Source organism: Melozone crissalis, unplaced genomic scaffold (assembly GCF_028551555.1).
Source record: "Melozone crissalis strain CALT ecotype California unplaced genomic scaffold, PUWL_Pcris_2 ptg000017l_1, whole genome shotgun sequence".
NCBI classification, from domain to species: Eukaryota; Metazoa; Chordata; class Aves; order Passeriformes; family Passerellidae; genus Melozone; species Melozone crissalis.
This window is the reverse complement of record NW_026535795.1, coordinates 7,538,346-7,560,384: the sequence shown is the minus strand read 5'-3', so window position 1 is coordinate 7,560,384 and position 22,039 is coordinate 7,538,346. Positions and strand designations below refer to the sequence as shown.

The following is a 22,039-nucleotide window of genomic DNA, read 5'->3' as shown; positions in this document are numbered from 1 at the left end:
GCGGGCGGGCGGGCGGGCGGAGGGAGGGAGGGAGGGGGACGAGCCGGAGCCGCCTGTGATCCTGTGACAGGAGCGGCTGCTGCTGCTGCTGGCGCCGCCGGTACCTCCCTCCGGTCGCTGTCCGAGCCCCGGTGCTCCCCCCCTCCTCCCCGTTACAGCGGCCGCCACCCCTCCTGCGCCTCTTGCTCCCCGCTCCATCCCGCCCGTCGCCCCCGCAGCCCGTCCCGGGAGCGCCGCTGCCCCTCCGCCCGCTCCGGGACAGGGCGCGGGGCCGGGCGCCGCCGCTGCTGCTGCTACCGCCGCCGTTACCGCCGCCGCCGCCGGTCGGGCGATGCCGAAGCCGCCGTTACTGCTGCGGGGGAGCCGCCCCGGGGACAGCGAGCTGGGGCGGCAGTTCCGGGACTGGTGCCTGCGCACCTACGGGGACTCGGCCAAAACCAAGACGGTGACCCGGAGCAAGTACCAGCGCATCGCCGAGGTGCTGCAGGGGGGAACCGGCTCCGGCGGCGGCTCCGGCGGGGGGGAGAAAGGCAAGTTCCAGTTCTGGGTCCGGTCCAAGGGCTTCCGCCTGGGAAACGGCACCAGGGAGGCGACGAAGATGGGTCAAGTGGTGGTATATGTGCCGGTGAAAACGGGAACGGTTAGTGCGCTCCTTGCCCCGGGGGCTCTGTGTCTGTCTGTCTGCCTGCCTGTCCGTGTCTGTGTGTCCTCCCCGGGGGTGCGGGCGGGGAGGGGGGGGGGAATTGCCCGGGGTGGGGGCGGGCACCCCCGGGGCCCCGGTCCCCTCCACCGCCGCGCCGGCCCTGTCCCGTCAGCACCGGGCGGCCCAGCCCCGCCGGCCGCCGGGAGCGCGCATGCCCCATGCGGGGCGCGACGCGGGGCCCGGCCGCTCCCGCAGCCCCCGCCGCTCCCGGGGCAGCGCCGCCGCGCCCCCGCCGCCCCGACCCGCCCGGGATGCGGATGGGGAGAGGCGCCCGCCCGGAGCCTCGCACCTTCCGCTGCCCCCCCGATCCCCATCCCCGTCCCCGTCCCATCCGGTGCTGCCGCCTTCCCCGGGCGCTGCCGGCGCGGGGGAGGTGGGGGGGCGGCGGTGCCCCGCGCCCGCCGCCGTGCACCTGCCCCCGCGGGGGGGCCGCGCCGCCGCCCGGTGCGGGCCCCGCCGCCCCCCCGCCCTGTCCGATCACGTTCGCCCGGCATTTCCCATCCGCCCCACGGCCGGGGACAGGGCTGCAGTCAAGGGCAGCGGGCGGCGGGGAGGGGGCGCCGGCACCCCCCGCCCCCCCGCGCCGCCGCCGCGCCCTGCCCGCCCCGCTGCCGCGCCGAGCGGAGCGGAGAGGAGCGGAGCGGAGCGGGGCGAGTCTCGCCGAGCCGAGCGGAGCGGGGCGAGCCCGGCCGCCGCGCTGAGCCCGGCCCCGGCGTCCCGCGGCGCTGCCCGCCCGGCGCGGCCGCCGCAGCCGGTGCCCCGGGGGGTGCGGGCAGCGGCAGAGCCCGGATTAGGGCAGCTCCCCCCGCCCGCCCGCGGGCCGCTGTCCCGGGAACTCCCCCGCCGGAGCCTCATTGTTCGGCGCCCGGCCGGGCCGGGGAGCGGGGCACCGGCCGCCGCCTCCCTCCCTCCTCCCGCCGCCGCCCGGGGCTGCCCCGCCGCCCCATTGTTCCCGTCCCGAGCGTGTCCCGCTCCCCGGCGCGGGGGGAAACGCGCAACTTTGGCGGCCCCGGCCCCGCGCAGGGAGCGCCCGGCGGGGCTGCCCCGGTCCCGGCCCCGCGCCCCCCGCCGTCCCCCGCGCCCCTCTCCGCCCCGCCGGGACCGCGGGCACCGGAGGGCTCTGGCAGGGATTTTTTTCCCCCTGTCCCTCCCCGCCTCTCCCGCTGCTGCTGCTGCTGCTGCTGCTGCTCTGAAGGGTGCAGTGTTTTCTGTGCACACAGACTCCAGCATTGATGTGGCTGGAGGATGCTTCCATTGAGGGCAGCCCATCTGTGGCAAATGCTTCTAAACGCACTATTTACCTCCCATCTGGTCCGCCTGATTATTGGGGGGAGGGGGAAGGGTCATTATTTCTCCCTCTCCCTTCGTGGTGCTCTGAGGCTCCTTTCTTTCTCCCCTCTCGGCCCCCCTCCCCCATGCAATGCCCCAAAAAAATTCTTTGCAATTTTTTTTTTTTTAGACCTCTTAGCAGCCCTCCTCTATCGCTCCCCCTGTGCCAGGAGCCCCTGAGGGAGGGCGGATTAGGAGCTGTACCCCCTTCCAAAGATCCTGCGCTCCCTCCCGGGTCCTCTCCATGCAGTCAGCGACTCTATCCCAGATCTTCCAAATGCTGCAGAGTCATGGTACCCCAGAGAGGCCGAGCCAGACTCCCTCGACCCCGCTGCTCGCTAGATGCCCCCTCCCCTTTGTCCGGGAGGGAGTCCCGAGGGTCAGCGGCTCCACCAGGCCGGCACAAGCCCGGATATTCCCAAAGGGCCTCTGCACAGATGAAGTTTCAGCGAGGAGCATGCCTAGGCCCCCGCATCTTCTCTGGCAGAGTCCCTGCAGGCTACAGACAGGCGTTACACCCAGGCTCCCCTAAACCAGCACACACAGGCACATATACCCTAGGGGACAACCGAATTTTCCAAGGGGCAATGCAGCTTATTTCCCAGTGCCTAGATGCCAGCCAGATGTCAGGACTGGGAGTGCTTTGCAGAGCCACTGCAAAGGGAGTCCAATCACCACAGTCCCCAAAACCTTCCAGAGTGGGGTCTGTAGAAGTTGTTGCCTCCTGCTCCTTTGGTCCCAGCCTCCCTGGCCCCCCTCGGCCAGGAATCCCATGGACCATTTCAGATGAGTGCAGTTGAGAGTTTGGTTTTGCCTGAAGTGGCTCTCAAATTTAGAGATAACTTGTCAGGGATTTTCTTCAGCTCCTTTTAATTCAGTGCTCTCCGCATCCTTGGTGGTTTGGGCTGGGTTTGGGGTGTATTTCCTTGCTCTCAGGCACACAGTCAAATAATTCATGAAGCTGATATGAGGACAGTTACGCCTGGGTTCTGGTTTAATGTCTGTTCAGCTGCTTTTCCCAAATACTTCTGGAGCGGTGTTTTGGTTGCTCTCCCCTGGCTGTGCTCCTCAGCAACCTGATCCTGCTCGTCCTGTCCGCTCGCCCTTCCCCAGGCACATCTGCCGGGCCAGCACCGTTCTGGGGATGTCCCCACCTGCAGGGACAGGCAGATCCCCACCCCGGGCGTGCCAGGGGGTGCTTCTCGCTCTGCTCTCACTGCAGGACACCACAGGAAATCCAAGGGACCAGGAGGGAAAGCTGGAAAAGAGGTGGAAAAAAGCGTGTAGAGGGCAGCAGTGGGGATAAGATTTCCTTTCCCTGACAGGGCTGGGGCCACTCCTCCTCTGGAAAATAATAATAATGACAATCCCAAACCCCAAAAATAATCACAACCCGCCCCCCCCCCAGCTAGCCAGCTGAGCTGTTCCTTTTGGCTTGTGCACCCTGAGCCGGTTTGTGTATTTTCTGTGCATCCGTAGTGAAAAATTAATTAACATGTGGTTATTATTTTCTCTCCTGAGTAACTTTCCCTTGCCCTCCTCCAGGCCTCTCATCAGAACAGGCCTAATCAGATTTGGGTGGCTTGAGAGCAGGGACTGTGCACTGAGAAGGGGGCATCTGCCTTAGGTGGTGGTCAGAGCAGATGGTGGTCTTCTCAAAGAATGCACTGGGAATAGGAACAGCAGTGCGGACGGATGTCTGGCACAGAGACTGTTCACATTTCTTTTTCCCAGATGAACGTCCCAAAGATGCTGGACGTTTAACACATACAATTAAAAAAGCCCTACGCAGATAAACACAGGCAGTTTGGCGGTGTCGGACATTGTTGCCTGACGGCCCTATTCACACGTGGGCTGGACTCTGCATCCTTTAGGTCAGGGTATTGGAAAAAAATACATTTAGGCTGTACTGAAGAGGAGGGTATCTTTGTGTGCTGCTGCAGCACAGACAATGGATACAGCCCAAAGTGCTCAGATCTGCCCTTCTTTCCTATGGCTGACACACTCTAAGGTGTGAACCCCTTCATTATCCATGGGCTGGATCGAATCCTGGCACTGGATGGGCAGCACTCATCCTTCTCCCCATCTTTGCTAAGAACTGTGGGAGAATTTGTCCATGACAAGGTGCTAAGACGCAGTTCATTATAATCTCATGTCCCTCTTGTCCTAAGCATTTAGCATCATTTAGACAGTCTTTCCCAGACAAACGTGGAGCGAGATGGAGCCAGGGTGCAGGGAAATGGCCAGCCCTCGGTGACAACCGGCGGAGCAGATGGCTGTGGCCGGAGCAGCGGGTGTGCAGGGGAGGCTTCTCCTCAGACTTGGGCTGGGGCGGGCGTTTGCTGCTCTCTAGATCGATGCTGCACTTGGCCGTGTGTGCTCGGAGCCTGTCACAACTCCGGCGGTGCTGGCAGGCCGTGCTGCAGGCTGGGGGGCTGCGGGAGGAGCAGGGCAAGCCTGGAGCCAGCCCGGCCCTTCGGGGGCTGTGCGGAGCCGTGGGGACCAGGCGGGCTCTGCAGCACTGCCCACGTTTCATTCTGCTCTGCTGCTCTCTCCCCGTCCCCCGCAGCGCTGACATGAGGCTCTGGGGCTCTGTAGGCATCGCTGACAGGAGGAGGGCATTGCTCCAATGGGTTGCTGCTGTTGTACGGGTACAGCTCACCTGTGCCAGCTCCCCTGGAGCCAGATGTTCAAAATTATTTCACGGTCGTGCCTGGTGAAACTCACCCGAGGAGCGATGCTGGGGTGGGGGGAGCACTGGAAATACAGTTGGTGAATCCAAAATGCAAAAATGGATGGAGGCTTTAGTGGATAGCAGGAAAACTATCCTGTGGGACAGCAGATAAATCTCACAGCACAGCCTACCCTTAAATTCATTTTAGCTCCAGAGACAGGGAGTGTTGTGCTGTGGAAGCTGCGGTGCCAGGCCGTGGGACAGCACAGCACAGTGGCAGAATGCTGGAGCTGAGGAGCCAGGCATGTCAGAAAGATGCTGCTCCAACAGCTAATAGAGGCTACATTTTTCCTGATACAAGTACCCTTCAATGCCCATATTCAGTGCCCCAAAAAGCTGCACATCTATAACCTCTAAGAACATCAGTCAACAGAAGGTTTTCACGGCGTGAATAACCACTCAGACTTTCTGGGGACTTCAAGTGATAAAAAAAATAAATCAAGACCATTCAGAAGAGCCTTAGACAAGGCAGATGGGCCTGACGGTATTATCTGAGAAATTGTCTATTACTCCCATTGCACCAGCCTTACTTAGAGCATTCAGAGCTTTCACCTGTGGAGAGATCCCACCCTGAGCACACGGGGCAGCACCAGCTTTTCCAAGGAGTGGAACTGATGTCAGGTTTACGTTTAAATGTGCCCTTAGCAGACTGGAACAATTTTGGCCTGGGTGCATGGTCCCATTCAGCCCCATCTAAAGAAAATATCCCACATTAGCATCCCCTCCAGATTAGGCTCCAAATTTGCACAGCATCAGTCACAGATTTCACATCTGAAGCTGCTCGTGGTAAGAGTCAGAGAGGGCAGTGACACCCAATCCCCTGGGCCCAAGAGCTGGCTTAGCCTCACCAGGCAGTAGCTAAAGCCTTAGCAGGGTGAATTTAAAGAGCTCTGATGATCTGCAGTTACACAGACCGGCAGAATGAAGTTCCTCACTGCTGGGAGCAGATCGGGCAGCAAAGCCCACTCCCATCCTTTCAGGACAGCCTGCTGAAGCCACTTCTAATGACAGGGAGGAAAACAGCATCTCCTTCAGTCCTTGCTTTATTTCTCCAAGCCTACAAGCCTGATTAAACACAGTCCCACAGTGGTCATTAGTACAGTGTCCCAGTCCCAGAGATCCCACCATCCCAGCCACCCTCATCCTTGGGTGCTGGCTGTGGTCACCAGCACTTGTGAGACGTGGAGCTCCACCAGCAAAGGTTCCAGTTCCCAATACATGTCTGACCAAACAGTTTCTGAAAAAAAAACCCAAAAAACAATCTGCCATTTACACTGCACATCCTCCATGATTCCAGAAACAGGCGTGGCATTGCTGATCCGAGAGGAGAAGTGTTTTTCGGATAACATTTATCTGAAAGCTATCTCTTTCACCTACAATTGTTTTCATATTTGTAATTCTCAAAGGGTGTCACTCGGAAGAAGGTGCAAAAGCAAACAACCAAAGCACAGCTCTGCCAGGCCTTGGTCAATGAGGCTGAAATGGAAAGAACCCCAGGTCTGACGAGGGGCTGTTGTTCCCACACTCCAGGTTATGTCCCACCTTGGCACAGGAAGAGGGTCTGAGCACTCAGGGCCTTGTTAATGAGGAGCAGAGAGGATTGGTGTGAGGACAGTTCGTGGCTGTTCTCAGCTCCCCTCGTGGGCCTTGCTCAGAGGGGCTTGCTCTGACCACAGGGGGAATTCAGCCAGTGACTAAAGTCTGCAGCAGAGCCCAAGGAGGCAGCCACAGTCCTTTCAGTGGGAACTTTCTCAGGACCATTCTCAGCAATAATGTCCTTCTGATACAGCTTGTTCAGTTTTAGTTTTATCATTATGTTAGGCTTGATATGAGCAGTCTGTGAACTTACACTGTGGACAAGCAAATGGCAGGGAAAGCCCAGGGGTGTGGAGGAGCATTGGTGGAGTGTCCATCCACCCTGCCTGGCCAGCATGGATGCTCTGGCATTGCCATGACAGAGGGATGCATATTAACGTCTCTTTCTTTAGTGCAAATCATTAATTATCTTTCCCTGATCTCACATCAGCTGTGCCCACCTCTAAAGAATCACATTGAGAATGGGCCAAAACCACCCCAGAGCTTCAGTGTCTGGTTTAATTAGCTGATTGTAGCAAGGGCAGGTACCTGTTGGCCAAAATCATTGTCTTTGCTGGAAAGCTACTGACTTCCACTTTTATGGCTGGTGCCAAAGAATAGCAATTTATTTGAGGAGAAATAACTGCAGAGAGTCAGTGCTGTGTGTGAGAGCAGAGAGCAGAGCAGAGGTTTGGGTAACAGTGTCCATGTCTGAGGTTAAGGCAGCAGCCTCTGGAAGGGGAGTGGAGCCTGGTTGTGTCTTCCTGGCACGGTGCAGGGCCCTTCACGGAGTGACAGCCAGGAAGACAATGCTGTGTGAGTGGTTTCTCTCTGTCCTTGCTCTTCTTTGGCTTGGCAGCCCCAGAGGATGTATTTCCCTTCCAACAGACAGGCAAAGGCTCTGATGGATTTGCTCCTCACCAAAAGGGAGGGTGTGCTCTGGAAAGATGGGGTCACTCAGTCTCTGTGGTTCAAGTTCAGGCTTTCCAGTTGGTAGTGGGTTGCTCTTATGGGAGTCTTTGGGCTAAGAATCCAAATTCACCAGGAACCCCCCCCCCCCCCCCGAAAAATGAAACCAAAGTTTGGGACTCGTCTCTCTCCTGGCTTGCATTTGAAGGAGGGATCTCAAAGCAAATACCGAGTCATCCACTCATGCAGTGTGGTGACATCCAAAACCTCGTGGGTGTCGGTGCTGCAGGTCCCACCCACACTGGCTCCAGGTGCCGCAGGGTGTTCCAGTTTGCAGTCCCGCAGCACTGGGACAAGCAGCCAGCCCAGGGAAGCCGCTCCCTTGGGGATGCTTTTGGGTTTGTCATTTCCATCCTCAGTTGGAACGCTGGTGGTGTGGCTCCCGGGGCTGGGAGGAGGCCTGGCGTCTCCCGCTCACCTGCGCCTGGCGTTTGGATCCGGCAGAAAGCCCTTGAGCTGGTGACAAAGGTCTGGATGTGGGCTGGAAAGTACAGTCCTGTCTCTTAGCAACTGGTTCCTACCTCTGAGCTCTCGGAGCCGTGTGTGGGACAGAGAGCATCAGTCACGCTCCCGCTGCCGCAGCAGCGACGCGCCGAGGAGGGGATGGGGGATCAGGCCGGCTCCAGCCACCGCCGAGGCGCTTAAAGAAGCTCAGGCATTTCCAGCACAAGCAGGCATCTGTGAGCCCAATCAAAGCTGGGGTTTAATTGCTTTCCTCGTGCCCTTCTGTGCCCGGCCAGCGGCGCCGATTGGCTGCGGCGCCCCGAGCCCGCTCCGCACCGCACCGCACCGGGCTGGGGACGGCACCGGGAGGAGCCGCACGGGGGACACAGCCCGTGTGTTTCTATAAAAATGAGGCGTCCTCGGGTCCTCCCCTGAACTCCTCCACAGGGCACCTGGGAATCCCCGTCCTCTCGCAGACATTTGCATGGCTGTTTTCCCTCTCAGTGCTCGTTGTGCTGTTTCACCCTCGTGTTTCCTCTCCCAGCCCAAAGCAGCTCCTCTCTGCTGTGCGTTTCTCAGGGGCTCCCTTGCCAAGCACTGTTTCATAAACATTTTCACGAATCCTCTGCTTTGTCCTCCTAATTAGCCATCCAATTGGCCCCGGATGGAGCCTTCACCTCTCCTGTGAAGATCCTGCTTGCACAGATTATAACCTGTCAGCTGCCAATTTATTCCTCACACAGAGGGCAGGTTGTATTAATTGTCTGCCTTCCCTGCCCCGCTTGCTTTGCCCCTCCTTTCTTTTCCTCCCAAAAGCATCCCTGTTTGGAGACACAGACTCACAAAAGACCAGGGAGAGCCAGATGTGAGGCCACTCCATATTCCTCATGTGTCCAGCCTGCAGAGCTGTGGCACTGAGACCAGATGTGATGGGATGAAGTGTCACACCTGGGAGAGGGATCTCTGTGGATGGATTACCACGACAGAGGGTTTAAGACCAGGCTTGACTTCTGCATCCCCCACATGTAGTCTCAGTTAAGAGCTCAAAAAAATTCCACTTGGTCATCCCAGGTTAGTGGGGAATCATTGCTGGGCTTATCTACAAGTCTTGAGTTTGGCTTTTGGAAGGGTTGGGGTTCACCTGGAATGGTTATGATGGACATGAATCAGAATACAGAGAGGGTTTACCTAAATGCAAGGGGAGAACAGAGTTCCATTTATGTCTGCCCCCTGTGGCCCCTGCCCTGACTGCCTGTACAGGACCCTCCAGCCTTGCAGAGCCAGAGCCCAGAGTAAATACTAGTGAGCCCAGGATAAATCCAAGTGCCTGCTCTCACTGAGGGCAGTGGACATCTGTTTTCCTGGGTTCCCATGTTGGGAAAGGGCGTGATGGAATCCAGCATGACCCTTATGGTTCCACAATGTCCCCATTTCATGAACCCAGCCTGGGCTCACAGGGAGCAGTCGTGGTGCTTGGCTGTGGCAGAGCCGGTGTTTCCAGGCTCTGGTGTTGGGGCCAGGCTGTGCTGAAGCCACTGTGGTGTGGTGCAGCTCAATCCCTGCTGTGCCCTGACCTGGAGAGGAGGCTGGTTTGGAAGGGCAGGGCTTGCAGGCCTTTTCCCCCCCCTCCAACATCCGCTGAGCTGTCAGCATTTCCCTGGAGGCACATCACATTGTTCCTGTGGGAGTCTCTGACTGTGGCCCACATACTGGGAGCTGCCAGGGCACAGGGAGCTGGCACCGGGATGCCACACATCCAGGGCTCAGCCTCTCAGCCCTGCCTGACCTTGATTCACTGTAGCATCATTTGTAACTGATTTTACATAATTTTTCTTACCACTGACTAGCTGAACTGCTGCTGCTCCGTATCTCCTCCTCCTCAGTTTCATTTTGACATCACCACGTTCTCACTGTAGGTGTGATGATGTCACCTGGCTGCTCTGACACTGCTGGGTCTATTCCTAGGCACAGAGGGGTCACCTTGCTGTGACAGGTCATCTTGTCACTTGTTATAGTGCCTTGGCCCCCCTCTGACTCAAAGGATTTTGCTTTGCTTGTGATTTTTATTAGATTAGTCCTTGGTGCTGGGGAGATTGCTCACAGTGATAAGTTACTTCAAGGAAGAGCCACCTCTAGACATGTTCTGAGTTTGTGTTACAGCTTCATATTGCCAATATTCCTTATATTCCTAGCTTTATAATTTTTTTAGGATGCTATGGAATATAAAAACTCTTCTGATTGTTAATGCAGTTTACCATTTCCCCCCCCCCCTTTTTTTTCCATTCCAATAGCATTATTCCCGAAATCACCAAAACCAAGATCCAAATAACATTAAGAAATCACTGCACACCTTTGCAGATATTTTTTTTTAACTACCAAACTCACATTTTATAATCAGAGAATCCTAGAAGGGTTTGGGTACGAATGGACCCTAAAGATCATCTCACTCCAACCTCCTGCCATGGGGAGGGACACCTTCCACTAGCCCAGGTTGCTCCAAGCCCTGTCCAACCTGACCTTGAGCACTTTAGGGACAGAGCATCTACAGTTCCTCTGTGAAAACCTTGCCTATTTCAAAATAGTAAGAAACACTGCAACATTATAATAATCCCCAGATAATAGTGCTCGTGATCTCCTCCCTGTTGGCACCCACAGTGTGCCTCTTCTCCCACCCAGGTCCCTCACACCTCAGAGAGGAGGGTGATGCTCACCAGCTGACAGGGAGTGGGAAATCCACAGTCCCAGGGAGCAATTTCCCAGGAAGGTCAGTCAGGTGCTCCACTCATGAGGCTGCAGGAACCTTTCTCACCAAACCCAAGTGAAGCAGTGCTTGGGCTGCCCCACAGGACCCAATACTTTGTTATCCCTGAAAGAGCCAGCTCCCCCTTGCTCCCATCCAGCAGGTGCAGGGTCACATTTATGGGGGAGCCCTGTGCTTACTGCCAGGGTCACATTTCTTGGGGAGCCCTGTGCTTGCACTGCCTGCCAGGGTCACATTTATTGGGGAGCCCTGTGCCTGCCTCCGCCTGCCAGGGTCACGTTTATTGGGGAGCCCTGTGCTTCCTGCCAGGGTCACATTTACTGGGGAGCCCTGTGCTTACTGCCAGGGTCACATTTATTGGGGAAACCTGTCGTTGCACTGCCTGCCAGGATCACATTTATTGGGGAGCCCTGTGCTTGCACTGCCTGCCAGGGTCACATTTATTGGGGAGCCCTGTGCCTGCACTGCCTGCCAGGGTCACATTTATTGGGGACCCCTGTGCCTGCACTGCCTGCCAGATGCAGCTGCTCCTGCAGCCTCCCCGCCGGCGCACAGCCTGGTGCTGGCAGAGGCAGCTCTGCTCTCTCTTGCACCGTGCAAAATGTCCTCTGCCTCCCGGGCAGAGCAGGCATCCAAGGAGTCTCTAAGCAGGCATCTGAGCAAGAATCTCTTCCTGCTGGGCTTCTCCTGTGTCCTTCAGGCAGCCCTGGGATGGATGGCAGCCCTGGGAGGGATGGCAGCCCCGTCCCCAGCCGCCCACCAGACCCTGAGCACACCAACCTCCCCTTGGCACCCTGCACCTGGGCCCTCTCCACAGCTGGAGGCAGGGCTGCCATTTCCAGGCTTGCCCCTCCCAGGCTGCTCTGTTTTCATTCCTAGGCCTGGGAGCCAGGAGAGGAATAAGCTGAGGTCAGAGCAAAGGCCTGGACCCATCCCCATGGCTCAGCTGCTGAAAGAGCAGCTAGCTCTGCTCCTGTGCCCCGTGAAAGACACACACCTCAGCTGTGTTTGCCAGCTAAAAATAAAGCACCCGGCTCCCCTCATGAGGAAGTATTTACTTTGGGAGAAAAAAAAAGTATTGTGTACAGTTCTGGCTAGAGAAACAATGTGAATGCCCCCAGTCTTGGCCTGAGTCAGCAGAGAGTATCGGGAAAATTATTTTTTGCTGTGCCTCAGTTTCCCCAGGAGAAATGAGCTCTCTTGGGCCAGAGGGATGCTCAGCTGCTCAGGAGGGCTGGGGCTGTTTTCACTGCAGTGAGTGGAGCTGGAGCTCTAAGTGCAGGATGGGGCTTCGTGTTTGCCTGGTGCAACAAGACACAACACAAAATGCTCAGCACAGGGAAGCACCATCAGCATTTTAACAACTGCTTTTCTCCCATTTTTAAACCAGAGATGATCAGAAAAATTCCCTAGCAAAATATTTCCAGGAGAAAAAAAAGAGCAAAATCTGTCAGTCAGAGCATTTCCCATCATCTTCTTGTGGGTTCTTTTATTATGAGCAGTACAGCTGATACTGTTTTCAGCCCTGGTGCCTATTTCTAAGGCATGCTCTGTGCCCCTGGCATGAGGGGCAAGGGGAAGAGGGAAGTTCGAGGAATCTAGCTCCTCTTTCTCCTCGCAGCATTAGCAGAGGGAGCCTGCTGTGGTTTAACATATCCCCCGCAAAAGCTGCTTTCATCCTACACCTAAATACCATGAGGAGTGAACTTCCTAAAGCCCTGGAGAAGTCTAAATATAGAAGCCAATCAAGGGCTGACTTCCCAGAGATGAGAAGTACCAAGAACAGTTTCTTGATCAAAAGTTGTAAGAGTCCATATTGAAATAAACCGTCTGTTTTGGTGCTGAAGCCTGTGCAGGAGGAGCAGTTGCAGAGGTGGGCTGTGGGCTGTGGGCCGTGGGCTGGTAGTGGCCACAGTGCCAGCACAGGTGGTCACTGGGGGGCCACGGGCTGTCCAGGGAGATGGACTTGAGGAATCCTGGTGTTCAGAGGAAATTCTTCCCTGTCAGGGTTGTGAGGCTGCCCAGAGAAGCTGTGGCTGCTCCATCCCTGGAAGTCTTCAAGGCCAGGTTGGATGGGTCCATTGGAAGGTGTCCCTGATCATGGCAGAGGGATTGGATGGGTTTTAAGGTCCCTTCTAATCCAAACCATTCTATGTTTTTATGATCTCTGGAGAGATTGATAAAAGTCTCTGGCATCACGGCAGGATTACATCCCATCCTGTATGTCACAGTTTCTCATCCCAATAGGTCCCAATTGCTTTGTCCTGTGCACATCCACTCCCTGGGCCAGCTGAGCATTTTTGTCAGAAGACCAAAAATTCCCTTAGAACAAAATACAACTTGTAGAAAATTAGAAAGACACTTCAAAGAGGAAAAAGCAGGAGACCACTTAGATAAAAACCCAAACCCCACCTTTGCTCATCTCAAAAAAGGGATCCTCCTTTGTGCAGCAGCAGGAGCCACCCCAGGCTGGAAGAAAGGGTGACGGGTGGGTGAGTGCCACAGGAATGGCTCTGCTGCTGGTGTCAGCTGGGGAACCCACGGTCGTGCCGTGGGGTGACTCCAGCAGGGGACAGGAGGGCTGTGATGCTGACCTGGCTGGGGACAGTGGCTGTGTCCCACAGGCAGAGCAGCTGGAGCCCAGGCAGAGCGAGCGCCGTGGCCTGTCTGTATGCAAGGGAGGTGACCTTGAGGGACAGCTCGATACGGCTGGCCCCAAACATCCAGCTGGGCTGTCCCAGGGATGAGGGTGACAGTGGCCCTTCCAGGCAGCAGCAGGAAATTAGTTTAACGTGCGCCTCTGCGCTGGGGCGGGGAGATGCTGTGGTTGGGAGATACAGAAGGGAACGCTTTCATGTGGGAAGTGCAAGGAGAGGCGAGGGCAGAGGGTCTGCTCCCGGGCAGAGTGCAGAGCACAGCCATTATCAGGCAGGGCTCTGCTGGCAGGAAGCTGCTTTTGACTCACAGGAAGCTGAATTGGGCTGGTATCGGCCCTGGTGCGAGGGCCAGGGCAGTGTTTTATCTGCCGTTGAGCACAGCAGATGGGGAAGCAGTCGGCACTCCCTCCCATCCCACTCCTGCCCCAGCAGTCCCAGCCTGATGGCCCTGCAGCATAACCCCCTTGGAGAAGGGATGCTTCCCTGCAGAGCTGTGAAGCTTCCTGGGCCCAGGAGAACTGCCAGTCCCACTGGGGAAGGCAGATATTGCCCTGCCAGCCAGTGCAAGGGCACAGCCAAGCCCCTCCACACTGCTGAGCCCAGAAGGGGCAGTTTCCAGTTCTTCTGGCAGTGTCTATCAGAGTCAGCCTGAAGAGGAGCTGGGAGCATGCAGGCTTTGGAGAGCTCTGGTTAAATGCTCCCAGATTCTCCCAAACCCAACTCCAAGTTGGGGAAGGGCTTGCAGGGTTGAGAAGTCCTGTGCATGAAGGCTGCTGTCATCCCTTGGCCTCCCTGGAGCTGCCTCAGTTGGGTCTGGTTTCGCTGGGGTGGTGGCAGGTCACCGGGGCTTGGGGTGGAGGTCACTGCGGGCAGCACGGACTGGATCAGGTGGCAGCTGCTGGCTGAGGATCTGCTGCCCCACAGAAAACAGGGCTAGCTCATCAGTACTGCAGTTTGGCTGTGAAAATCTCCCATTATGGCAGTTTTCACACCCAGGCTGGGCTGCTGAGGAATGGCCACAGGGGCTGCTGGAGACACAGCAGGTTGCTGGGAGCACAGGGAGCTGGGTGGGTGGAGGAGGCTGGCCATGGAGATGTGTGGGTGCTGCTGCCAGGCTCCAAGGCAGGACTGGGCTGTGTAGGAGCAATGGCAGGGCTGTGTGGGAGCATGGCAGGACTGCGGGAGCCATGGCAGGACTGTGGGAGCCATGGCAGGGCTGTGGGAGCCTGACAGGGCTGTGTGGGAGCATGGCAGGACTGTGGGAGCCATGGCAGGATTGTGGGAGCTATGGCCGGATTGTGGGAGCTATGGCAGGGCTGTGGGAGCGATGGCAGGGCTGTGTGGGAGCCACAGCAGGTCCATGTGGGAACAAGGCAGATCTGTGTGGGAGCATGGCAGCGCCCTAGGAGCATGGGAGGACTTTGGGAGCCATGACAGGTCCTTGAGGGAGCTGTGGCAGGTCCTTGAGGGAGCCACGGCAGCTCCATGTAGGGAACATGCCAGGTCCATGGGGGAGCCGTGGCAGGTCCGTGTGGGAGCCTGACAGGGCTGCGGGAGCCGGGGCAGGTCCATGCGGGGGTGTGGCGGGGCTGCGGGAGCACAGCAGGGCTGCGGTGGGGCTCGAGAAGTGAGCGGAGCTCCGGCGGGATGGCGGTGCCGGGGGTGGCAGGAACCCTCCCTTGTCCCTGTCCCGGTCCCGGTCCCGGTCCCTGTCCCTATCCCTGCCCGCCCGTCCCGGGCTCGGCGAGGTGCGGGCCCGGCCGCAGTGGCCCCGCCGCCGCCGGTGCCTGCCCCGGGCCGGTCCGCGCCGGGCGGGGCGCGGGGGCAGCGGGCGCGGGGCGGCGCGGCGGGCCCGGGGGAGCGGATTACCGCCGGTTGCCGTGGTTACCCGCTACCTGCCGGCGGGCCCCAGCCCGGCCCGGGCGGGGGGGGCTCGCCGGGCCCTGCCTCCCTCCCTCCCCGCCGCGGCAGATGTCACCCCGCGCCGCCGCTCGGGGCTGCCCGGGCGCTGCCCGTCCCCTCCCGCCGCACCGCCCCCGTCCCGGGCCGGGCGGGGGCCGAGCGTGCCCGGGGCGGCTGCCGAGAACAAAGGTGCCGGGCTGGGCGCTGGCAGCGCCATGGCCGAGCCCTGGGAGCGCTGCCCGGCCCGCGGCGCAGCCGGGACAGCGCTGCTGCCTGAAATGGCTGTCGCCGCCCGGGGCCGGGCACGGAGGCGACCTCGGGCCGCAGAGGCGGCACCCGGCGCTGATCCGCCGGTGCTGGAGGCGGCCGGGTCGGCGGGATGGAGCAGAGACGCAGGAGGTGCAGGGGCAGCGAGGCCGAGGGGAGCGGTCCTAGGGCAGAGCGTCCCCGGGGTACCGGTGCTCAGAGATGTGGAAATAGACAAAGGACACTGGGGAGGAGAAAGACCTGATGGAGGAGAGGGGCTGAGGGTGCTCACAGCTCTGGCAAGGTGGGGAGGATGAGTGGAAATGGGGAGTGAGAACTGTGGGGCACAGTACACAGAGAAGGAGAGACTGGGAAGGGGGAGAGACAGAGCCGTGCTGGGCAAATATAGGGAAAAGCAGGATGGCTGGAAGGTGGTAGAGGGACTCCTCAGCGCCTGAAATGCCACTCGCTTCCAAGCACCTCTGTCACGGCTGAGCTTTGCTCCTGAAATCTTTTACTCCTTGTGGGGGCAGGTGACTTCTAATAAAGCCCCAACACCAGGACAGGGTAAAAGCATCCCTTCTTCCCATTCTGCTTCCCTGAATTTTTATTGCTATTTAAACCTGAGGGGTTTTAAGCCTTTCTGAGATATTATGGGCTCTGACTCATGCCTTGAATAGTGGTGAGCAATGCTGGGTGTGGAAGGAGGAACCCGAGGGGCGTGGGCCCCTCGGAGAGGTACTTTACAGCACACGTGTCCTCTTAAATCCTAGGTCAACATTTGGATATATTGCCAGATATAAACCTCCCTAATCCTGGAGGCACTGACTTGATACGGCTTCTTATACCCAGTGGCTTTGATACTGCTTGCATCTCACCTGCTTCCCAAAGCTAAATAATCATCACGGGGAGAGCAGTCACAAGGCTGAGGAGGGGATGGAGGATCCCTGCAGGGAGTGGGATGCTGAGGAGGCAGCTCCGGATCCAGCTGGGGTGGAGGAGAGCGCTGCTGGGTGTGCAGGGAGGCTGTGGCAATGCCCAGACCCTGAGGTTACCTTCACTGCATACCTTCTGAAACCGGGGAGGAAACAGGGACCTGCTGGCCGTGCAGGGAGGAGGATATTAGCTGGTTGGAAACAATGATTTGCATACAGGGTTGGTTACAGCCTTAATTTTGAGGGCTCTGCTTGTTAGATCTGACTGTGCTTTTCCCCTGCTGCATTTTCCTTTGTCCTGTTTCTGTAATTATCCTCATTTCAACCCTGCTCTGAGGATTATTGGTCAGTAGGAAGCCTCCTAATGCCCGCTCCTCCTTGGCAGGGGAATACCCATGCCCTCGATTAAACTGAAACTCTCTGAACGGTGACAGAAGAAATTAGATCTATATTCCTCAAAGACACTCCCTGGGGCGAAGTTTCCCGACCCCCACCACGCAGCCCTGCCACCCTGCCCCTTGTGTTCGCTCTCAATATTCTCTTTGTTACAGCCACCTTCAGCCCCGGCTCGGGGCTCCCCGGGGAGGGGAGAGGTGGTTTGTGTTGGAAAATCCTCATGCCCGTGTCCCGGGTGAGCTCAGCCTCCGTCCCACTGCAGCCCGTGCCCAGGACAGGCAGTCTCTGTTCCGAAATTGGGGTGAGGAGCCAACTCTAATAGGCAGCGCTGTACATTAAATGACTGCTCCTCTGAGATGTTGGGTAGGTCTAGCAGAAGGTGGGCCCACTCAGTGATTGATTTTTGAGAGGCCCTTCACTGGTGGCTTAAAGAACAGCATTTATTCAATCTATAGACTGTGTAAGATACACAGAGCCCGAGCAAGGACAGCACAAATGCGGGTTAGGAGACTGGCTGTTCCCTTTGCATGCAGACCCCTGCCAGACCCTGCCCACAGCTCCCTGCCAGCTCCTGCCTGCCCTCAGGGATGTGTGAATGCACGTGAAAAAGGTAGTTTGCAGGTAATTTAGATGTGCAGGTTGCTGCTTAGCTGCCTGGTGGGTACCCACTGGACAACATCCATGCATTCCTTTTGGAAAGCAGCCCTTAAAGGGATGTGATATATATACATATACATATATAGATAGATGTAATATTTTCAATTTTTTTTTGTCTATGCAAAAATAGCATTTTTTTCCAGGAGCAAGCTAAGTGACCTCCCAAAGGCTGGCCCTTTCTCAGTCCCCCCTGCCATTTCAGTAGCCACTGACCACCTCCCAGTAGCCCTTCCTGCCCTGGTGCTTTGTGCCAAGTGCCGATGGCAGCTGCCGGGTCCCAGAGGCTGCCTCCCCTTCCCACGGCAAGCCCTGCCAGTGTGAGCTGACACCGTTGGTGCCAGTCAGCTCGGAGGAGCACTGCTCCCCACACTTCCCACTCCCATCAGTCTGTCACCACTGTCGTGTGGCAGAATTACTGCCTCCTGCTCTCCAGCACATCCGAACACACAAAGAGCTGTGCTGCTGCTGCCAGCGCTCAGCTGCTCTGCGTCTGTGAGAGGGAGGGAGCCTTGGAAAGGTCAGTGCAGGGAAGGAGGGGATGCTGGCTCCTTCCTTTAGGGGCTGTATCCTGGCATCACAGTGAAACCTTGTCCTGCTGGCTGATCCATGTCCACGGGGACTGCAGCCAGCAAGAGTACCTCACATCTCAGGGCTTCCCAGGGTGGTTTAGCACCATGTGCAGGTCCAAAGAGCTTCCCCCGCCTGTTCCCCGCCTAGCAAAACCATCCCACATTACGGAAATTGAATCTCTTGATCAGTTGTGACTCCACTCTGGACTCTTCCCTTGTTTTTTATTCCTGGCCCAATTTCATTGCCAGCTTTAGCAGCACGACAGCAGCAGCCCCCACTGCCCTGGCTACAGCAGGATCCTCCCTGAAGCGATGTTTAATTTATCCCCCGCATCCCCCGTGCCCAAGGCAGCCCGAGGCGGGAGCACAGCCACTCTGCCCCCTCCAACCACATTAGCCCCGGGCCGATCTCGTCACCCCTGTCACCCATCGCTGACACTAACTCAACTTGCCTGCACTGTTGTAGGGGGCAGATGGACTGTCGGAGCCCGAGGGCATCTCTCTGAAACGCGTGGCTGTGGTGGAAGATTTCTTTGACATCATCTACTCGATGCATGTGGAAAGCTCGTCGGAGCCGGGCAAAGCACCCAAACATGCCGGGCAGAAGAAAACCTACCGAGCGGTGAGAGTCCCCCCCGTGCCCCGGGCAGGGCGGGCACTGGAGCGGAGGGAGAGTCCCTGGGGAACGGGGACGGCGGGGCAGGTAGGAGCAGAGCCGCTGGCGGCAGGCAGAGGAGAGGCAGTGCCCAGTGTGGCTGTGCGGGGAGGCGTGAGGAAGGAGGGGTTTAAAGGCAGAGCAGCTGTGCTCGGGGAATCCGGGCTGCAGCGGCAGCACAGCGCGGCTGCTGGGAGAGGAGAGAGCAGGGCAATCATACAAAGGCACTGTGCATGTCTGAAGGGAAAAGGAGGAGAAATCCTCGGTATTAGTGATGGATGAGAGAATGTTTGTCCGGTCCTGTGATTGCTGTGGGTCATCTGCCTCCCTGTCTCCCTCAGCCAGAGGGAAATGTCTCCTGTGGGCCTTGAAGGTCAGGAGCAGCCAGACGGGGGAACTGGGGCATGGCCGTGGCCTTTCCCTCCTCTCCTGCCCCTCCTGGGTTTCCTCAGTTACAAAATGGAGGCAAGCACCAAGCTAAGTCTTGTCTTGGTTCCTTGGTTCTACGGATGCCAAGAACCAGCTCTACCCACCCTGAAACACCACTCTAGTTAGGTCAGGAATAATTTAGCTTGAAGTGTGCTTCTCCAGGGAGCTTGCTGTTTCTCCTGACTCTGCACAGCCCTTCAATGCAAACATTGGGGCTCTCCTTTTACAAGAAGAGCTGAATTTACTGTCCAAGACGAAGCTACTCCCTTGAATCCCACAGCCCTAAGGACCAGGTCGCTTAGAGACAGGAGTGGTTTGCTGGCAGCTCATCTCTCTGGTGTATACAATGTCTCAGAGAGGTCTTTGCAGGCTGCCCTCGCCTCAGTGATGATGCCTGAGGTTCTGCACAGCTCTGTGCTGCCAGAGTCAGCACAGGGTTGGAGCCTGTGTCCCTGCTCCATCTATGCTGTGATGCTGGCAGTGCTGGTGAGGCAGCCCAGTGCCCTGCAGCCTCCCACATGTGATGGGAGTCCCTGGGGAGCAGGGCTGTGCACACAGAGCTCACAGCATCTCTCCTTGCCCCGAGCACTCCAGTCCTGCCCCTGCAGCAGAGCTGGGGGCTGGGGCACGCACTGACCCTCCCTGGCTGGGGGCAAGTGATGACCTTTCTATGGTCCAGGGGGGGCAGCCCCACCAGCATGACCGCAATTCAAAAACTTTCTGCTCATTTCCCCAGCAGACCACTCCGACCCTTCCCTAATTCCTTCAATTCGTCTCTCTGGAGGACTAATCTGTGCCCTGCACAGCCCCAGGGGAGCAGGCTGGATCCGTCTGTTTTCCCAGGCCTGCTCACAGCAGTCAGAGAGAGAGCTTCACGCTCCACCCCTCATCTCCCTCTTGAGCTGAGATCATCACATTAGCAGCGTGTATCCCCTCCTGACCTGGCAGGAGCTGCTGGCTGGGCTGCCCAGCCTGGCTCCTGCCCTCGCTGCTGCCCTTGCTCCCCGGAGCGCCTTTGTAGCCTGAGCTGGAAGGTGAAATGGTGCAGAGCACACGCCACGCCTGGCACGGTGCACAAAGGGACGCTGCTGGGTGGCCAGCTGGGAGGCTCCAGGGTCCCCTGCCTCCTTCTCCCTGCTCCCTTTCCCCACCACTTCTGATTAGAGACACTGGAGAGTTTGCCCTTGTCCATGACCTCCGGAGGGAGGCAATCAGAAAGGGAGTTTGGAAGGGAGATAACTCATCAAGGAAGCTGTCTGCTCTGCAGAGCATCAAATCAGCTGAGAAATAACAACTGTATCACTAAAATTAGCTGAACATTTGCAGCAGAGACTGTGGGCTTGCTGGAGCAAAAGAGCCAGGGACACGGCTGAGCCTGGCAGGCAGCAGGCAGGGACAGTTCCCTGCCTGTGACACCCCACCACGGCTGCCACCAGCAATTTCCAGGCCCCTCATCTCAGCGTTTCTGCAGGAATCCCTTGTGCTTGTGCATCGATAAATATCACACAGAGGCAAAGGCTGAGCTGGCATCCGCTCAGCCACAACAGAGCTCGCTGGGGCTGCAGCTAAATAGGAGGAGAATCCCATGAGGACCCGGCACTGCAGCCTCCATTTGAGCGCTGGGACAAGGTCCCCGCCTGAACTTTCCACCCATCTGGCATTCAGCGCGTGTGAAAGCCCGGGCTCTGCTGCCGCGCAGTGGAGAGGGATGCGGCTCCCTCCCACCGCAGAGCCAGAGCCGGGCACGGCGCTGCCTGAGCCAGGATCCAGCACAGCCCCTGCCCCGCCGCTCTGCTGCTAGAACAGCACCCCCTCAGGGCACAAAAATGCGTGGAATTTAGGTATTTCTGTATTTAATGTGGACTTTTAGAATTTAGGAATTGTTAACTGTCTCAGGTAGGAGGACGGTGTGGCCACAGGCAGGGGATCAGGACATCCTGGGCCGTCCTCCCAGCTCAGCTCCGTCACCCACGAGGTGTCTGATTGCAGCCCCACTTCCCGTCCCGAGCCCCACTTCTGCAGGGCTCCCAGCCCCGAGGACTGGCACAAACAATTGAATTTCTGTCTGCTTTATGACCCCACTTGTAAGTGCTGTGACCCCTGTGAGGGTCACGGCCCCTGGTTTGGGAACTGCTGTGCTGAGACAAGTCACTTAGACCAAACAGGATGGGTGATTAACCATAGGAGCCAGCCCAAAGTGAGAGGTGGGCTCTCCACCTTTTAATGCCTTCCAATTAAGACCAGATGTCTTCCTGGATGATGTTTTAGGCAAACTGCAGGCCACTGGGCTGCAGGAGAACCTGGGTGAAGTGACTTGTGCTACACAGGTCAGACTCCAAGATTTGATGGTCTTTTATGGCCTTAAAGAAGTCTACATTAAAATTGACTTATTCCTTCTCCAAATAACCTAGTCTTGATCCTTAGAAACACCGTAAAATTACTGCTGGCAGGAATTAATTGCAATAACAGGGATTGCCAGACACCTTCTGTGGGTGCTTTGGTCTGGATCTAGTGTTTAACTTCAAGCATTCAAATTTTAAATATTTATCCTTAGCTTTTCCTCATCTATAAAATACATACCCCACAAAGGTTCAGGAGACTTAATTCATTACTGTTTGGAAAAATGTTTTCAATTCCCTAGATAAAATATGTCACAGAAGTGCAAAGTATTATTAACAGTAATTGATTGTCATTGTGGGAAAAAGTGACCTGCCCTTACAAAAGATTAATGGATTCTTCAGGTTACTGGTGTGATGGTAATTAACAATGCAAACAGAGCTGACGAGGCCTTACTTTCACATTTGATTCTTACATGTTCATAGCTTTGCTCTTCCCAGACTCCAAGGGGGAATGGGAAGGAGTTTCTGGGAAGGTTTGGGTATGCAGGGATACCAAAGGTCTGTTCATTTGTGTCTTGGTGCCTCAGTGGCACATCAGTAACCCTCCCAAAGTGTTCCCCACCAACAGCTGCTCTGGAGGGAGGGATTTAGGGCTGGAGGGGACAGTGTGTAGCTATGAGCTGTGCCCGTGGTCCCTCTGCTTTCCACCCCATTGTCCATCTCCCAGGACCTACAGCTG

General features: G+C 57.3%; 1 protein-coding gene across 1 annotated transcript in view; it reads left to right on the top strand.

Annotated features, from left to right (window-relative positions):
• Nucleotides 1-291: 291 nt before the first annotated feature.
• The window catches only part of NOL4L (nucleolar protein 4 like), a 63,571-nt gene continuing 41,823 nt past the window's right edge, over nt 292-22,039 (top strand). Inside the window, exons 1-2 of the mRNA XM_054274584.1 lie at nt 292-640; nt 18,344-18,499. Coding sequence (XP_054130559.1) covers nt 332-640; nt 18,344-18,499 — 465 coding nt within the window. The 5' untranslated portion in view covers nt 292-331. The remainder of the gene's footprint in view (nt 641-18,343; nt 18,500-22,039) is intronic.